The sequence below is a fragment of the Scyliorhinus torazame genome, chromosome 3, assembly GCF_047496885.1.
Source record: "Scyliorhinus torazame isolate Kashiwa2021f chromosome 3, sScyTor2.1, whole genome shotgun sequence".
NCBI lineage: Eukaryota > Metazoa > Chordata > Chondrichthyes > Carcharhiniformes > Scyliorhinidae > Scyliorhinus > Scyliorhinus torazame.
This window is the reverse complement of record NC_092709.1, coordinates 75158230-75177487: the sequence shown is the minus strand read 5'-3', so window position 1 is coordinate 75177487 and position 19258 is coordinate 75158230. Positions and strand designations below refer to the sequence as shown.

Genomic DNA, 19258 nt, shown 5'->3' with positions numbered 1-19258 from the left:
GCTCCTAGTGGCGACGGGTTTGCAATCCGGGGTGAGGTTCGCAAACAAGGACAGGGGTTGCACCTTGAGGAATTTGAACGTAAGGCTCTGTAGATTGCACTGGAAATCTAATCCCAGTAATGTGGGGGCGCAGAGTTGGGGAAGGACGTGTAGTTTGTAGTTTTTGAACTCCCTCCCCTGCACCGTTAGGGTAACTATGCAGAAACCTTGGATCTGTACGGAGTGGGATCCTGCAGCTAGGGAAATCTTTTGTGCGCTGGGATAGGTGGTAAAGGAACAGCGTCTTACCGTGTCGGGGTGGATAAAGCTCTCCGTGCTCCCGGAGTTGACTAGGCATGGTGTCTCGTGCCCGTTTATTAGCACCGTTGTCGTCGTCGTCTGGAGTGTCCGGGGCCGAACTTGATCGAGCGTAATTGAAGCGAGACGTGGTTGTAGTAGTGGAGCATCTTCCTCGAACCCCGTGGAGCCGTCGACACTGGGGTCCGTTGTTGCCGTCCAAGATGGCGTCGGGGATGAACAAAATGGCTGCCCCCATACATCGCACATGGCTGGGGGGTCACAAGATGGCGGCGGGGGTGGACAAAATGGCCACCCCCACCCGTCGTACAGGTCTGGGGTGGTCCAAGATGGCGGCGCCCTTCCTCCCCTCGTGGTGGCCGGGACCCAAAATGGCGGCGTCTGCGGGTCGCACATGGGGCGCTGGGGGGTTGGGGAGCGTTAGGACCGCGCGGGGCTCCCTCATCTCTGGGGACAGCGGTGGTCGGGACCCAAATTGGTAGCGCCGGCGGGTCATACGTGGGGACGGGGCGGGGGGGGTGGTTGGCAGCGTAAGCGGCGTGCAGGGCTCCCTGTTCTCCCGGGACCGCGGTGGTCGGGACCCAGAGCTCCTGCGGGTCGTACATGGGGCGCTGGGGGGGTTGGGGAGCGTAAGCGGCTTGCAGGGCTCCCTGTTCTCCCGGGACAGCGGCGACCTCACGGGACCGGCACACAACCGCGAAATGGCCCTTTTTCCCGCAGCTCTTGCAGATTGCTGCGCGGGCCGGGCAGCGCTGCCGGGGGTGTTTCGCCTCGCCGCAGAAATAGCAGCGGGCGCCCCCGGTGCGACTTGGCGTTTGGACCGCGCAAGCCTGTGGGGTGTCCGGGGGGGAGGGGGGGGTTTGTCGCGACGGGTACGTACGGAGCCCAATGGGCTGCCGCGCGGTCAGGGCCGTAGGCGCGGGTATTACGCGCGGCCACGTCTAGAGAGGCTGCTAGGGCCCGTGCCTCTGAGAGTCCTAGCGACTCTTTTTCTAGAAGTCTTTGGCGGATTTGGGAGGAATTAATACCTGCCACAAAAGCATCGCGCATTAACATGTCCGTGTGTTCATTTGCGTTCACCGAAGGGCAGCTGCAGGCTCGTCCCAAAATCAGCAGCGCGGCGTAGAATTCGTCCATCGATTCTCCGGGACTTTGCCGTCTCGTCGCGAGCTGGTAGCGAGCGTAGATTTGGTTAACTGGGCGGACATAGAGACTTTTCAGTGCTGCGAACGCCATCTGGAAATCCTCCGCGTCTTCGATGAGGGAGAAAATCTCCGTGCTTTACCTCGAGTGCAGGACCTGTAGTTTTTGGTCTTCTGTGACCCGGCCGGTGGCCGTTCTGAGGTAGGCCTCAAAACAAGTCTGCGAGTGCTTGAAGGCTGCTGCCGCATTCACTGCGTGGGGGCTGATCCTCAGGCATTCCGGGATGATCCTGAGCTCCATAGTCCTTTTTAGGCACGCTTAATAAATTGTAGCGCACAAAGACTCCGTGAGACGAATAGAGTGAAGTCGATGAGGCTTTATTAAGTGTGTCTGTTCCCCCGCAGCTCGATAGTAGAATGGCCTGCAGGGGAGGACTCTGGCTTCTTATACTCCGCCTTCAGGGCGGAGCTAGAGGTCAACGGCCAACCAGGACCTGGGATCTGTCAGCCAATGACATTAGGGCTTCCAGTCCCACATGACCCCCTAATACATACTACCACAGTCCCCACAGGAGAAGATAGTCCATAATAAGTGGGGAAGGGCCAAGATGGGGTCGAAATGCCTGAGATCCTAGTCCTCACCCCCGATGAGGAATGGGTCCTGGAAATTGTGGGGTTGACCGAGGAGAGAGTAGTCACTAACAGCAAGGGGACATAGGTTTAAAGTGGGTGGGGAGAAGTTTAGAACAGATGTGCAAGGTAGGTTTTTTTTTACCAGAGGGTGGTAAATATATGGATCACGCTGCCTGGGGAGGTAGTGGGAGCAGGTACGATTGTGGCATCTAGACAAATATATGAATAGGATGGGACAGGAAGGATACGGACTCTGTAAGTGCATACGATTTTAGTTTAGGCAAGTACCATTGTCGGCGCAGGCTTGGAGGGCAGGAGTGCCTGTTCCTGTGCTTTTTTTAAAAAAATGTATTTTATTACGAACATGTATCAAAACAGGTTACAGTGAATAAACTCCCGGGAAACATACTTCCCAACAATCAACTAACTATACAGTCTGTACAGATTTTTCCCCTTTTTCACCCCCCCTCCCCCGTGACGAACAGCCCCACAAACATGGTCACAAACATCCCCTACCTTTCCTCAAACCCCCCTGAAGAGCCCTTAACTCATACTTTATGTTCTCTAATCGCAGGAAGTCATACAGGTCACCCAACCATGCTGCTACCCCCGTGGCGATGCCGACCGCTACGCCAGCAAAATTCGCCGCCATGCAATCAGAGAGGCGAAGGCCAAGACATCGGCCTTCCTCCTCTCCATTTACTCTGGCTTTTCTGAAACCCCAAATATAGCCACCAAAGGATCCGGGTTCACCTCCTCCTCCACTATCCTGGCTAAGACCGCGAACACTCCGTCCCAGAATCTTCCAAATTTTTCGCAACCCCAAAACATGTGCGCATGATTCGCTGGTCCCCGCTGGCCCCAGCCCACACCTCTCATGCTCATCTGCTACCCACTGAAAGAACTCGCTCATTCCCGCCCGAGTCATATGCACCACCTTAAACTGTATCAAGCTCATCCTTACCCTACGTCCGGAAGCAGCAATTGCTCCAGCAGGGTGTATCCCGGCAACCTAGGGACCCCCTCCAGACCTTTTCGTCTGTAGTAAGTCCCTAACCTGCAGATACCTGAGCTCACTCCCCCTTGGCAGCTCTACCCTCTCCCTTAGCTGCATGTTCCTGTGCTGTATTGTTCTTTGTTCTTTGAGGTTCATTTCTGCCGCAGGGATCCACTGCCCCTTTACCCAGATGACCTGTCTCAAATGAGTTGTTCAGGGTCAGAGAAAATGATCCTTCCCTCACATGTGTGACCATTAGTGCATAGGTTTTTGGGGCACAATCTGGTGAGCACCACACAGTTGTTGTTGCACATCAGATGGAGGCCGGAACATCCAAGGGAGACAGCAGTCGGAGGACTCAGCTGGGTCCCAGTCAGATGCCGAACCTCTGGTCATGGTTCTCCCAGAGCTGATGCAGATGATAGTCCAGTGCCGTGACATTCAGAATGGGAGGTCAGCAGCATTCCAGCGACTACATAGCTGATTAGAGGAGTCCCAAAGGCTTTGGGCGCAAGAGATGGCGCAGACAATGTGTGGCACCAAGGCCAATACTGCTAGGGTGACGGCCGCCGTGGAAAGCCTGAAGCACAAGGTCAGCATCATGAGTGGTTGTGCCCAAGGCATGGCTTAATCTGTGACGACAATGGCTGAGGGCCTCAACACCATGTCCCGGTTACTGAGGGACATGTACAAGACACAAGTGGACATTGCTGAGGCAGTCCAGAGCTTGTCCCAGTCACTGAAGACCATCGCTGGGTTTGAATTGACATGCACAGCCTCGTCCTTTGACAATCTGGATACTATGAGGGCCTCCCTGGACCTCCGGGCGTGTCGGACCCTTGCTACCGCCTTTTTCCATCCTCTGGCTCTTCCTTGGGTTTGCCCTCCAGTCGCTCCTGGTCTTCTTCTGCCTCGGATGAGGCCGCAAGTCCCTCCTCCTGCATGTTGCCCCACTGCTGTGGCAGGTTGTGAAGGGCACAGCACATCACCACAAAGTGGGAGACCCTTTGGGAGCTGTACTGCAGGGCGCCATCAGAGCAGTCCTGACATCTCAGCAGGTCTGGCAGCATCTGTAGGGAGAGAAAAGAGCTCACGTTTCGAGTCCAGATGACCCTTTGCCAACGTTTTGACACAGGGTCATCTGGACTTCAAACGTTAGCTCTTTTCTCTCCCTACAGATGCTGCCAGACCTGCTGAGATTTTCCAGCAGTTTCTCTTTTGGTTTCAGATTCCAGCATCCGCAGTAATTTGCTTTTATTCAGGAGAAACTGATGCTGCTTTTTCAGGTGATATTTCCAAGGGGCAACATATAGATGAGTAATAAGAGGGGACGAGGATTGATCCTTGGGGGACACCGGAGGTAACACTGTTGAAGTGCGAATAGAAGCTGTTGCAATTAATTCTCTGGTTAGAGTTAGATACATAAGAAAGGAACCAGGGGAGGGCAGTTCCACAGAGCTGGATGACAGCGTAGAGGTATTGAATGGTGTGATCAGCTCTGACAAAGACAGCAGACATTTTGAGAAGGATGAGGAGGGAAAGTTAACCTTTGTGGCAGCCCCATAGGATGTCACATTTGACTTTGATAAAAGCAGTGTTTTTTTAATTTTTCCAATAAAGGGGCAAGTTAGCATGGCTAATCCACCTGCACGTCTTTGGGTTGTGGGTTGTGGGGTGGGGGGGGGGGGGGGGGGGTGGAGAATGTGGAAAGTCCACATAGACAGTGATCAGGGGATGGAATTGAACGCAGTGTCCTCGACGCCGTGAGGCAGCACTGCTAACACTGTCCCACCGTGCTGCCCCAATAAAAGCAGTTTTGGTACTGTGGCAGGGACAGAATCCTGATTTGAGCTCAATCATGGAGCTCCAGGAATGATGAGCATGGGTTTGGGTCGTGACAGCATGTTCAAGGACTTTGCAAAAAAACATTCTCTCACTAACCGACACCCAGTATTTAAGCCCAGGCCTCTGTTGTATAAAACATCATGTAGCCGCAGAAATATTCCTGTTTACGGATTTCAAATTACCATTTGTAGTTTAGCTGCACACATTCTGGAGCGTTTCTGGTCCCACAATGAGGAATGATGCAGAAACTAACAAGAATGAAAATACAATCTGTGGCACTAAGTTGTACCTTTTAAAATACCATAGCAAAAAATGTAAATATTTGTTACATTTTCGCCAGCACCAAGTCCTTCATTGACCTTGTGGGTGGAGTGATTGAGCAGGACCACCTCGCAGCACAACAGGCCCATTTTTCTCTCCCTTCCACAGTCGGGCCTTGACAACCGGTGAGACTAGTCGTCAATTAAGTAAAGCCCAAGAGATGACACCAGTCAAGATATTCAGCCTTGTGTCTCCCATTGGGACTGCAACACCCCAGATTTATAGCTTCAAGTTTTATTTTAAATTAAAATTTTGCTTCATGATATATATTTATGAAAACCATAACAATTTTTATGAAGCTGCACAGTTGGCATTTAATGGAATGCCGTCAGACAAGTTTATTGGTATAATTTCTCTTACATGAAGAATACTGAAACTTGTTTGACTTGGGGGCTGCCCTGAATTTCTGGTGTGAAGAGTCCATTGAAATTTGAAATTCTCAGGAGTCAAAATTTCACAAAGAAAATATGTAGGCTCATTTATGTTTTAAAATTCACTCTTTAGACACTTCTGAATGTGAGCAACCAGCAAAGAAGGTTGATTGTATCATTAAATGAATCAATTTCTCTTCTCTGGACACTTGATTCAATGATTTCATTCTGCCATCAAACCTTTCAGGTTTTCCTCGTTAACTTAAACCATGATTAAAATGTAAATTCAGTGAAAAGTCGTCAGGGGACACATTCAGTAAATCTCAGTGAAAATATAGTAGCTGGAAGATTAAACTTCTGATTTGATGTTTAGGCAATAACTGGATTGTGTGTTCAGTTTGAACACTGACTATGGGAATGAATCATTAAACCATCTGAGTACAGTACTTTTCTGGTCGATAAAATCAAAAAGTTAACAACGGTACTTTGCAATAGATGGAAAAATAATTCTCCCATGCTAGTATTTTGACACTTTGTTCACTCATTGGTTCCTGCCTCCCCTGATTGTGTTTGACTGTGAAAGGAGAGGTTTTGATTTTTACAACATTTTTGTCGGGCCATCTGGCGTTGACTTAGTCATTCTTTCCCACCAACAAGTTGCTACCCATTATGGGCCTACCTGCTGGCTTTGGGTGAGAATAACGAGTGCCAGGGATGAAAGAATTTCAGATGCACAAAACAGCAGGCTGCAGCAGAGTACGGGTTTGGGATCTCACTAAAATTGAGGTCCACATTGAAACCGCTCCAGCCCTCCCATCCAATATTTTCTGTTGGCCCTGTCCACCTCCAGTCCTGCCTCTGCGGATGTTTAAATAATTTAATCATCAGCAATGAAAGAAAGGCAAGGACTTCTTCATGGAAGAAGAAAGGGCAGGATTCTCTGGCCACATCAGCCCGACGACCGGAGATCCCTGCCCGAGGTCAAAGGAGTTCTCCATTGTATGCAGCTCGCCCCATGGCATTCCTGCGGCGGGCGGGGTAGGAGAATCCATCCCAAAGTGTTTTATCACCACTGCTTATGGGTCAGGTGGGGCAGGAGCACCTCTCTGGACCCCAACAAAAATGTTTAATCTCCCAACAATTGTAAGTCCCTCGATCACCACCACCCTCCACTGAGATAGCTGACATGTTTCTTTGCCCGATGTCTCTCTTGGTTTCTCTCAACACCTCATCTCTGCCTTTGGTCTGTCATCAGCTCTCCCATCATCTCCCTGCCTCAATCTCCTCCTGACACTCATTCATGCTCCCGCTCACAATCTTTACCTCAGTAGAACTAACCTTGTCTGTTCCTGTGCTGCAACCTAATCTGCAATGCTCCCCACCCGTCAGGAGCGAAACTAGTCAATCTGCCTGGCTTCCAGGCAGGGGGACTTGTTTGAAACAGAATATGCAGGCCATGGAATTAAAACTCCACGGTGTTCAGAGACATGTCAAGTTTTCTCACACCATCAATTTTGCCCCCACGTGCATAGAAACCAGTAAAAATCAAGATCATTATTGTGGCCCTGTTATTTCTATTTATTATTCAAATTTGTCTCCATGCCTCCTCCTGTATCACACATCCACGGTTCATCATTCTATGATGAACTCCCAATAGAGAAATACATGCAGCATGTTGATTTGAAGGGTCAAGATTCCTGTGGTAAGTCCAAGTCTAAGAAAACATTCTTTTCGGCTTTACTGGAAGATGATTCTGAATAATTCTGATGAATATAGCAATGATAAAGGCTTGGGAGTGTCAAAGCTGATAAAAAGAAAGCAAACAAAACCGTATTTGCCATTTTTGAAAATTAAGTGAAGGGATCAGAAAGAAAATAATAAATACCAAGTTTATAAGGAAGCCAAAGAAGTCAGCTTATTTTTTAAAAACCCCAGCTAATGCGCCATCTCTCTCCTATATCTGTCTTTAGAGTGGATTGTCCGCACTGCATCTGGCAGCTCAGGAAGACAAGGTTAATGTTGGAGAAATTCTGGTAAAACAAGGCGCAAACCTTGATGCACAGACTAAGGTATTGCAGCACCGAATTATTTTCTTTGTAGTTTTGTTCTATCCTTGTTCAGTTTCACAGCTGGTCTTAGGTACCTGAATGTATCTGCAATGGTTGGTGAACTCGTGAAACTCTATAATATGTATTTTTTTGTAGACTAATGTGAAAATGCAAAAAGCCAGCTGTTTTTCTCTTTCTCTATTTTGGTCTCAATTTCTCCCCCTGAATGCTAGGGGCAAGCTTCCATGTATGTCCATTGCTCTCTGGCACCACATGCGAATGATTAATCTTCCTGTGTGTGTGAGTCTTGGCAATGAGTGGCATGAGGACATCATTGCCGCGGTCCATTCTTTTTCTTCTCCAATATTCACAAACACAGATATTTTGGAAATTATTCCATAGGTTAGATTTTTAACTGAACTTGATCACATGCGAATAATGATGAGATTGAGCATCTACAGATTGCCAGCAAATTATTCATTTTTCTGTATTCCATTTCTTGCCATTTTTTAATAATATTTCAGGATTCCTGCAGGCATATAATTAGCTTTATACATTCTGATCAAAGCTTCTTTCTTTCAGGTTGGCTATACTCCACTGATTGTGGCTTGTCACTATGGAAACGTTAAGATGGTCAATTTCCTCCTGCAGCATGGTTCCAATGTTAATGCCAAAACCAAGGTAAAAAAAAGAATGACTTTTAGTTCACAGAATATCATTTTTTTAAACATTTGCTTTTGAGAAACAAAGCCCCATTTATTTATTATCACTTATCGACAATCTCTAGTTGCACTGATAAGTCGATGGTTAGCCTGCCCTTGATTGCTGTTTTGGGACAATGCTCTTCCTGTAATGATAGTAGATTAGGAACTCCAGGATTTTTTTTTAAATTTAGAGTACCCAATTCATTTTTACCAATTAAGGGGCAATTTAGCGTGGCCAATCCACCTAGTTTGCACATTTTTGGGTTGTGGGGACGAAACCCACGCAAACACAGGGAGAATGTGCAAACTCCACATGGACAGTGACCCACAGCCGGGATTGAACCTGGGACCTCGGCGCCGTGAGGCCATAGTCCTAACCCACTGCGCCACCGTGCTGCCCCAACTCCAGGATTTTAATACAGTCACAGTGAAAGATTAGCAATAAAGATACAAGTTAGTATTGGGGAAACTAAGCGAGTTTGCACATGATTAGAGTATAGGATTTGATGTTCAGCTCTGTGTTGAACAGGAGGGTGAGATTGTGTACACATTGGCTCAGCTTGAGAAAGTTGCCAGGATGGCATCAGTGGCAAAGTAAATTTTAATGGCAAGAAAATATTTGGCGGAGCACAGAAAAAGTGTGCTAAAATTCCCCTTGGAGATCGGAGCCCGTTTTTGGGATCATTCCCAGGTTCAAAGCCCACACATTTCAGTAGCATCCTCTGGCTTTATTTTATGGGAGGAAGCCTTGGTGCTTGCCATCCAATTAGGGACGTCAGGGGGGTATGGAGTTCGGCACAGTGGACCACACTGCAAGGGAGACTTGTGTAACCAGGATGAGTGCTGCTGTGCTCCAAACAACAGAGCTGGCAGGGAAACACTGCAGTTTCCATCAGCATCAGCGGAATGGCTGAGACATCATGTAGGACTTTGAGACTTGGAGTCAATCAAAGTTTTCTGGGGGCTGCTGCATTTAAAGCAACAGTAAACCTCTCTTTGTTGGGAGTGCAGTACATTTCTTATAGATAAATTGCAGATTTAGCTTCTGTGTCTGTAGCACCTAAAAATAAAATGAGTGAGATTAAATCATGTAGGGAGAAAAGTGTGTGAAAAAAGTCCAGAAGAAAATATGAAAAGAAAATCTTGTGATACCCCTTTAGGCAAAGGATTCTTGTGTTTGGGAATGGCATGTCCATATTATGTACCATTAGATACCATGGGCAGAATTTCCTCGTGCCTCCCACAGCAGGTTTAATGGTGGTTGAGAGGAACAATGCGGCGGGAGCTCCCACAATTGGTTTCACACTGGTGTAAAACGACGGTGGAATCTTCCACTCACACCTGCCATGAAGGGTCGCAATTCCTGTTGGCATGAAACTAATTTGAATCCCACTAATGGGATGCAGATGAAGACCTGACCGGAATCACCCCTCCGCACAGTCATCCACGCCACGAGTGGGAAATCACGCCTGTCTGGTTTACGTAGAGATCAATGTGGCATGTACATATAGGCAACTACCTGAACTCTGGGCTGCCTCCAGAGTTTAGTATGGCGGCCTCCAGTCATTGTGGACCCTGGAACATGCAGAGGTGGGTGGGGGCAGTATCTGTCAGCTGAACGTTCCTGCTTCAGTGTCATTGAAGAGGTCCACCTTCCCACTTTAGAGTGCTCCTGGAGGTTCATCTCTTTCCTTCAGGAGATCCATCTTCCTTAATCAATGGTGGGTCAGTTTGTCGAGCTTTTAAAAATGGCGGGTTGATTTGATGGCGGAGGCATCCACATCCTGCTGTGCGAAAGGTCATAAAACCCCTCAAAGAATATTTAATAAGACCGGGGTCACGCAATGTGGCAAGAATTTCCTGTGGTCTCCACAGTGGGAAACACTTCTGTCCCCACCATCGCCATGTAATTCACTCCCAAGAGGGAAAATTCTGCCAATGATCCTACTTGTGAGGAAAATCAAAAACTACAGTCCATAAATACAAGATAGTTACTCATGAATCCAATAAGGAAATCAGGAGAAATTTTAAAGTCATTAAGCTGTGGAAGTTGCCACATTAGTTTCCCAGGGAGACTGAGTGGCAACATGCACTTTACATGTATGTTGTAGTCAGCGGCTGTAGATGGTGATGGTAGAGGCTCTAACTTTCTTTCCATCACATGACTGACTGGGAATCTCTACCACCTTTTCCACCTGTCATTGACATTTATTGGAAGGATTTGCAGGTTGACACTCAGCCTGATTGGTGCATTATGAGCACACCTTCCTTGACCATCAAGTCCTAGGTGGCCTAGAGCTTGTAGCTTCGTGGAGGTCTTGCCCCACAGTCTCAAGTTTTTGAGGCATTAAAACAGAAATCCTGGACTCAGCAGGTTGATGACGTGAGTTCTGATGAAAGGTCATTGACCTGAAACATTAACTCTCTTTCTATTCCCACTGTTGCTGCCAGACCTGCTGAGTATTGCCAGCATTTTCTGTTTTTATTTCTATTTTCCCATATCTGCAGTATTTCACTTGCATGCTATCAAAATGAAACTAGAATAGTAGCTGAGAGTAAAGGGAATAGAAAGATGAGCTGCAGGCTGAGATAGAACAGACAAAATGCGAGATGTGTGCGAATTATAAACACCACAGACTAGTTGGGCCAATAGGCCTGTTTCTGTTCTGTTAATTCTGTGTAATGCCGTGGAATCTATTCTAGACATCATCATACCCCAATGTTAGTTGGGGAATGGTTCTCTCATTTTACACTTATAACCCTTAACTCTCTTAACCATTGAACAACTATTGGCAAATACCATTGAGTTCAAGAAAAAAAGCTGTCCACCACCACTTCACAGGCAAATATGGAATGGACAATAAAAACTGTCCTGCTAGTAATCCCCACATTCTGAGAAGGAATTTAAAGAAACATTCTATTGTGTCTTAATGTGTTTCAGGAGTTCAGTCTCTACCTTGAGAGAATTTCCTCAATTCACTCATGCAGTGCTATGCTCATTTCTTTTTGTGCTATTTCTTTCCTGTTATCCGAATGCCCCTGGACGAACCTTGCTGCGTATTCAGAATGGATACACACCTTTGCATCAGGCAGCACAACAGGGCCACACCCACATCATCAATGTCCTCCTTCAACACGGAGCCAGAGCCAATGCCATCACTGCAGTAAGTCTGACACTTGCTTCTCCGAGTACTGGAAGATTGTCTGTGTGCAGATTATGCCTCAGTAAGGATCAGTGATACTAGTGCTAATTGCTGCTGTCATCTCAAAAGGTCACAATCTATTGATTTTTGCATCATTTTCTGTGTGAGCTGTGTTTAAAAAAAATTAAATTTTGCATCACCTATTTTTTGTTACCATGATAACACGAGCAGCTCCAGTAATAAAAGAACTGCAAAATGATTTCTCTGTTGTTTAGCTATTACTAATAACCAGCTCTCCAAGTTAACGGAAGTGTTATGAAGTATCAAGTTCTAGTCTGCTTACAGCAGTGAGGTTAGCCTGCACAATTCAAATAGATATGGTGAATGGAAAGTTTCAAATAGTATCCTTTAGGATTTGGCAGGACATCAGCTGTCACAGGGCCCTGGCGAAACTAAGGAATTAACCCAACTCTTTTCCTTGCAGAATGGCAACACTGCCTTAGCAATTGCCAAACGTCTTGGATATATCTCTGTGGTTGATACCTTGAAGGTTGTCACAGAAGAGGTCACCACCACTACAACTGTGAGTACTTCTCTGAAAACAAAATCTCATCAGTGGCTGTTTCAGGATTGTTCTTTCTCAGCTTTTTAAGAATAAATGTGATTTTTATGTTGCAGCATTTATTTGCAGTATTGATTGTAAACAAATGTTATAAATCTTTGCTCTGTCATTAATAGGGACAACTATTAAATTATTTAACAAAATATGACCAGATTAGAGACATAAGGTTTTTCTTACATATATTATATATTTGCTCATGAAACATCTGTGGTGAGATTCAATTTGCAGTATGTGGGGAGAATCAGAATTTTCTTACAGGGCTGACTTGACCAAAGTTTATATATAGCTCAAGGAATGTATTATTAATGAAGTAAAACATCACCCTGACTGCTCCACAGTCAAGTGCAGCAGAACTCTTGGTTTAACTTGATGCAATGAGGAAAGAAAGAAGGGTGAATGCAAAATCATGCTAATTTACAGCACGTTTGTTGAAGCAAAACCAACAATTTGCATTTGTTTGTTGGAGACAATTTGTTGCTAAAATTGAACAATGTTTCCTAAACATGGTTCTAAAGACAGCAGGTAGACAATCTGTTGGGTCAGGGGCCGTTTTCAACATATCTGTTACCAACGTTCTCGTGGGGCCTTCGAGGCACTTCTTGACGTCCAAACGCATGTCAGGCACTCACCTCACTAGGGGCATTTCTAGCATGACCAGTGGAGGGGTCACAAATTGCAATGAAACAATAACAGTAACTGCCCACATTGCCGAAAGGTACACAATTAATAACTCTGGATGGACACCTCTGTTATAAAAAACATAGGAGCATACTGCAGACCACTGAGTAATCTTAAAAGGAAGACAGTTTGTTCTGACCAAAGAGATTGGGTATGTGAGAACATATAAGTTATTTTAATAGGTGGCTCCAAACAACAACTCTGCATGGAAAACCCCAAATAGCTTTGAATCGGATTAATGTAATGCATCAGAAATCACCCTTCAGACACAGCACTCATCTTAACCTGGAGCTTGTAAATAAGCTTGATAACAGGAAATTGAAGTTGAGGCACCTTTGGGGGATATTGACCACAGAATGGCAGTTCATTATGATCTGGGATCCCAAATTACAAGATAGGAGGAGCCAGATATATCTTTAAGCGTGCTGAATAAGGGACGGACTGAAAACAAATTGATTAAGTCAAGTTATTCAACAACAGTTCGGTAGCACACAAGTGGAACCCTTCTAAAGGAACAATGCTGAACGTGTATAATAATTACGCTACTTGCAACAGCTTTTCCCACCATACAACCAATAGATATCAGTTTAGAGGCATGCAGAAATTATTATTAGGGCAGAGGGAGACCTAGAAAAAAGCATTGCTGCAGATGAGAAATATTCTACATGAGTACTTCCTCCAAGTATTCACAAGACATGAGCAACATGCTTCACCCCACGTTAGGGATGGATAATAAATTCTGGCCGAGCCAGTGACAGACACCCAAATCCCACAAAAGAATGAAAAAAATATATAACCGCTTTAAAATCTGTGCCTTCCATGTAGGCAAGATAGAAACCTTCGACAAACAAAAAAAGTACAAAGCAAACAAATTCCCAGGGTCAGTATTTGTATCTTCCTGAACTATGTCATGACCCCCTGGGCTAGTGCACAGTCAATTCCACCCCATTTGACCCAGAGTCACTACACAAATGACATTCGATGTCACTTTAAAATATCTGAGGACCTTGGCTGAGCCCAATATACTGTAATCACCTAGTTTGTAAAATGTAAAACCAAATAACCGTTTATTACTTAACAATCGTATAATTTAACTGACAAAAATGTAACATATAATATACACATAAACACAGATAAACAATACAGAAGGGAAAGGGGAGTTGAGAGGTAAAGAAAATAAAATAAAAGGATAAAGCATCTTTGATGCACTAGGATGGCTTCTAGATAATGAGGAGGATTCTCCGTTTGGGAGACTTTGTTCTCCTGCCGGAGCTGAATTGCACGAGTTTTACAATCCCCTTACGGCCGTAAAGCAGGATGCAATTCAGTGCTCCACGTCATGTAAATTTATTCATGGCGTGGAATACAAAGGATTCACGGGGAATATTGGGCCGCCATCCTGAGCGGACAGCCTGATAGCAGAGTTCCACGGCTGGCCACCACCCGGCACCGCAAGTCAGCCTCAACCCCCGCACCGCAAGTGAGCCGCGGCCTGCCCCCATGCCCATTGCACGACATCCCCCACCCCTTGATTGTCTGGGTGCCCACCTCCAAGTACAGGGGGTGACCCCAACCCAACCCCCCCCAACCCGGGACCAATAGAGGGACTACCTCCCCAGGGACCCCTGTAATAAGGGACCCGCCAGGGACTCCTGTGACAGCCCCCCCCCCCAAAGAGCAGTCCAGACAGGAACCGTGGGAAGCATTCTAGCTGTAATACTTACCTTGCAGCTCCACCTATCCATTCCTGGAGAACAGCTGTGACTGCCTCTGGTTCCCGCAGATCCGCTATAGGCAATCCATTCATGGCATTTCAGTAGTGGTTTGTAATTGACAGCTTGTAAAAAACATCTGCAGCTTTAATCCATTCATATCCTTTCACACCAGTGGCCTAAGTGGTGAACCCCGAATGTTTGTAAACATTGTTCACATCAAAGAGATGACAGTCATGAAGTGCATTCCAATCACTCAAGTGTGTGATTTCACTGCACTTACCTCTCTTTGATGTGGTCAATGTTTACAAGCATTGGGGCCGCTGAAACATGAATGTATTAAAGCTGCAGATGATTTTTACGAGCTGGGGTTTGGGGTTGTGGTGCTGGGGTGGTGGTTCAGGGTTGATTTTCGGTGCGGAGGGGGAAGGGCTCAGATGGTCTTTCCCATTGTGACCCTGGTGTGGCAGACCTTACGGTGGGCCAGGTGGGCAACAATTGCACTTGGCGCACCGTGAGGTCCACCATGTCAGGTGCACGATTGCTGTAAGACCACAAGTGAACCTCGCGCACTGATTCCCGGCCGCGGGGACTGGAGAATCAAAGAGAGGCGGCGCTTTGGGTGCCGGGCCCGCTAAATAGATGCAAATAGTCATTACAACCAATTTGCATTTATTTCCATGCTCCCTTTGACGTGTGGCATGGAACTTGTTCATGCTGCGGAACTCATTCACGCCACCAACGAGGGGTTGGAGTATGGCGTCCCATCAGGGGAAGCATTCTGGCATTCTGGGGTCGAAGAAGCCCGCCTAATGTCTTTCTCGAGCTCAGATTTTTGTTTTGGTACTTCTTCCTTCTAGGCTTGAGATGGTTTTCTCTGGCAAGGTTGTCTACTTTCTCTGTAGATTCAAGATCATTTCAAGTTTATTGTACAGATGTGCCAGGCACTCACTGGTTTCAGAACAATAAAACAGTTATTTACTTCAGCAGTGAGAGGCTGTTCCTTCTCCTTTCAAGGTCTAACCACTTCTGCCCACCTCTCCCTGAAGCATCATGCAGGAACTAATCATTGCAGGCAGAACACTACACTCGGCCAACCCACAGCCCACAGGTTGCCAAGAGCCAATCAAACGGACTTTTTCCAAAGCTGGTTAACATTCACTCAGTGCCGACGAGTCTGTTTTCTCTCCAAATAACAAAACCTGGAACACACTGTCCTGACTAGCAAAATAAAAGCCAATTACTGCGGATGCTGGAATCTGAAATGAAAGAGAAAATGCAGGAAAATCTCAGTAGGTCTGGCAGCGCCTGTAGGGAGAGAAAAAAGCTAACGTTTTGAAACCGATGACTCTTTGTCAAAGTCCTGACTAGCAGGCTGCTTCAGTTTGAGAGCTCTGCTTAAAGGCAAATTCTGATAATGGGTCTACGGACTAAAAATAATAAAAGAATAAAAACGAAAATGGGAACAAAGGAGGCATTCTTTTTTATAAAAATATATTTTATTCAAGATTTTTTGGCCAAACATAACAGTACGTAGTGTTTCTTTTAAACAACAATAAAGCAATATAAATAACAGTGGCCAGTTTTAAACAAATAAATAAATAGTATATGAACAGAAACAAAAACCAAACTAAATGGCAATTGCCTGGTCAAAAATAAATACTCTCCAAAGATACAATCCAACAGTCCAATATACATTACCTAAAACAAGTGCCTATACCTATACAATAACATCCCTGAGAGTCCGTCCGATTCCTCTCCCCCTCCCCCTCCCCCACCCCCTCCCCCCTGGGTTGCTGCTGTTGTCTTCTTCTTTTCCATTCCCTCTATCTTTCTGTGAGGTAGTCAACGAACGGTTGCCACCGCCTGGTGAACCCTTGAGCCGAACCCCTTAGTACGAACTTAATCCGTTCTAACTTTATAAACCCTGCCATGTCATTTATCCAGGTCTCCACACCCGGGGGTTTGGCTTCCTTCCACATTAACAATATCCTGCGCCGGGCTACTAGGGACGCAAAGGCCAAAACATCAGCCTCTCTGGCCTCCTGCACTCCCGGCTCTTCTGGAACCCCAAATATAGCCAACCCCCAGCTTGGTTCGACCTGGACCCCCACCACCTTCGAAAGCACCTTTGCCACCCCCACCCAAAACCCCTGTAGTGCCGGGCATGACCAGAACATGTGGGTGTGATTCGCTGGGCTTCTCGAGCATCTCGCACACCTATCCTCTTCCCCAAAAAATTTACTGAGCCGTGCTCCAGTCATATGCGCCCTGTGTAGAACCTTAAATTGTATCAGGCTTAGCCTGGCACACGAGGACGATGAGTTTACCCTACGTAGGGCATCAGCCCACAGCCCCTCCTCAATCTCCTCCCCCAGCTCTTCTTCCCATTTCCCTTTCAGCTCATCTACCATGATCTCCCCCTCGTCCCTCATTTCCCTATATATGTCCGACACCTTACCATCCCCCACCCATGTCTCTGAGATCACTCTATCCTGCACCTCCTGCGTCGGGAGCTGCGGGAATTCCCTCACCTGTTGCCTCGCAAAAGCCCTCAGTTGCATATACCGAAATGCATTCCCTTGGGGCAACCCATATTTTTCCGTCAGCGCTCCCAGACTCGCAAACGTCCCATCTACGAACAGATCTCTCAATTGTGCTACCCCTGCTCTTTGCCATGCTCCAAATCCCCCATCCATTCTCCCCGGAACAAACCTATGGTTATTTCTTATCAGGGACCGCACCGAGGCTCCCGTCTTTCCCCCATGCCGTCTCCACTGCCCCCAAATTTTCAATGTAGCCACCACCACCGGGCTTGTGGTGTATTTCTTCGGTGAGAACGGCAACGGCGCCGTCACCATAGCTTGTAGGCTAGTCCCACTGCAGGACGCCCTCTCCAATCTCTTCCACGCCGCTCCCTCCTCTTCTCCCATCCACTTACACACCATTGAAATATTGGCGGCCCAGTAGTACTCACTTAGGCTCGGTAGTGCCAGCCCCCCACTGCCCCTACTACGCTGCAAAAATCCCCTCCTCACTCTCGGGGTCTTCCCGGCCCACACAAAACTCATAATACTCTTCTCGATTCTTTTGAAAAAAGCCTTCGTGACCACCACCGGGAGGCACTGAAACACAAAAAGGAATCTCGGGAGGACCACCATTTTAACCGCCTGCACCCTCCCTGCCAGTGACAGGGACACCATGTCCCATCTCTTAAAGTCCTCCTCCATCTGTTCCACCAACCGCGTTAAATTAAGCCTATGTAATGTACCCTAATTCTTGGCTATCGGGATCCCCAAGTACCGAAAGTCCCTTGTTACCTTCCTCAACGGTAAATCCTCTATTTCTCTGCTCTGCTCCCCTGGATGCACCACAAACAACTCACTTTTCCCCATGTTCAATTTATAACCTGAAAAATCCCCAAACTCCCCAAGTATCCGCATTATCTCTGGCATCCCCTCCGCCGGGTCCGCCACATATAGCAACAAATCATCCGCATACAGAGGCACCCGGTGTTCTTCTCCTCCCCTGAGTACTCCCCTCCACTTCCTGGAACCCCTCGATGCTATGGCCAGGGGCTCAATCGCCAGTGCAAACAATAACGGGGACAGAGGACATCCCTGCCTCGTCCCTCTATGGAGCCGAAAATAATCAGACCCCCGTCCATTCGTGACCACGCTCGCCATCGGGGCCCTATACAGCAACTGTACCCATCTGATATACCCATCTCCAAAGCCAAATCTCCTCAGCACCTCCCACAGATAATCCCACTCCACTCTATCAAATGCTTTCTCGGCATCCATCGCCACCACTATCTCCGCTTCCCCCTCTGGTGGGGGCATCATCATTACCCCTAGCAGCCTCCGTATATTTGTATTCAGCTGTCTCCCCTTCACAAACCCAGTTTGGTCTTCATGAACCACCCCCGGGACACAATCCTCTATCCTCGTTGCCATTACCTTGGCCAGAATCTTAGCGTCCACATTCAGGAGGGAAATAGGCCTATAGGACCCGCATTGCAGCGGGTCTTTTCCCTTCTTTAGGAGGAGCGATATCGTTGCCTCTGACATAGTCGGGGGCAGCTGCCCCCTTTCCCTCACCTCATTAAAGGTTCTCATCAGTAGCGGGGCCAGCAAGTCCATATATTTCCTATAGAATTCAACTGGGAATCCGTCTGGTCCCGGGGCCTTCCCCGCCTGCATGCTCCCAATCCCTTTCACTACTTCCTCCGTCTCAATCTGTGCTCCCAGTCCCGCCCTCTCCTGCTCCTCCACCTTAGGAAATTCCAGCTGATCCAGAAAGCACATCATTCTCTCCTTCCCATCCGGGGGCTGAGCTTCATATAATCTTTCATAAAATGCCTTGAACACTCCATTCACTCTCTCCGCTCCCCGCTCCATCTCTCCCTCCTCATCTCTCACCCCCCCCTATCTCCCTCGCTGCTCCCCTTTTCCTCAGTTGGTGGGCCAGCAACCTGCTCGCCTTCTCCCCATATTCGTACTGTACACCCTGTGCCTTCCTCCATTGTGCCTCTGCATTACCCGTAGTCAACAAGTCAAATTCTACATGTAGCCTTTGCCTTTCCCTGTACAGTCCCTCCTCCGGTGCCTCCGCATATTGTCTGTCCACCCTCAGAAGTTCTTTCAACAACCGCTCCCTTTCCCTACCTTCCTGCTTTCCTTTATATGCCCTAATAGATATCAGCTCCCCTCTAACCACTGCCTTCAGCGCCTCCCAGACCACTC

General features: G+C 47.3%; 1 protein-coding gene across 27 annotated transcripts in view; it reads left to right on the top strand.

Moving 5' to 3' along the window:
* ank2b (ankyrin 2b, neuronal) overlaps window positions 1–19258 on the top strand; it is a 1300297-nt gene that overhangs the window by 1048676 nt on the left and 232363 nt on the right. For all 27 annotated transcript variants that reach the window (XM_072495860.1, XM_072495874.1, XM_072495872.1 and 24 more), the window contains 4 exons: window positions 7577–7675; window positions 8237–8335; window positions 11424–11522; window positions 11986–12084. In XM_072495860.1, coding sequence (XP_072351961.1) covers window positions 7577–7675; window positions 8237–8335; window positions 11424–11522; window positions 11986–12084 — 396 coding nt within the window. The remainder of the gene's footprint in view (window positions 1–7576; window positions 7676–8236; window positions 8336–11423; window positions 11523–11985; window positions 12085–19258) is intronic.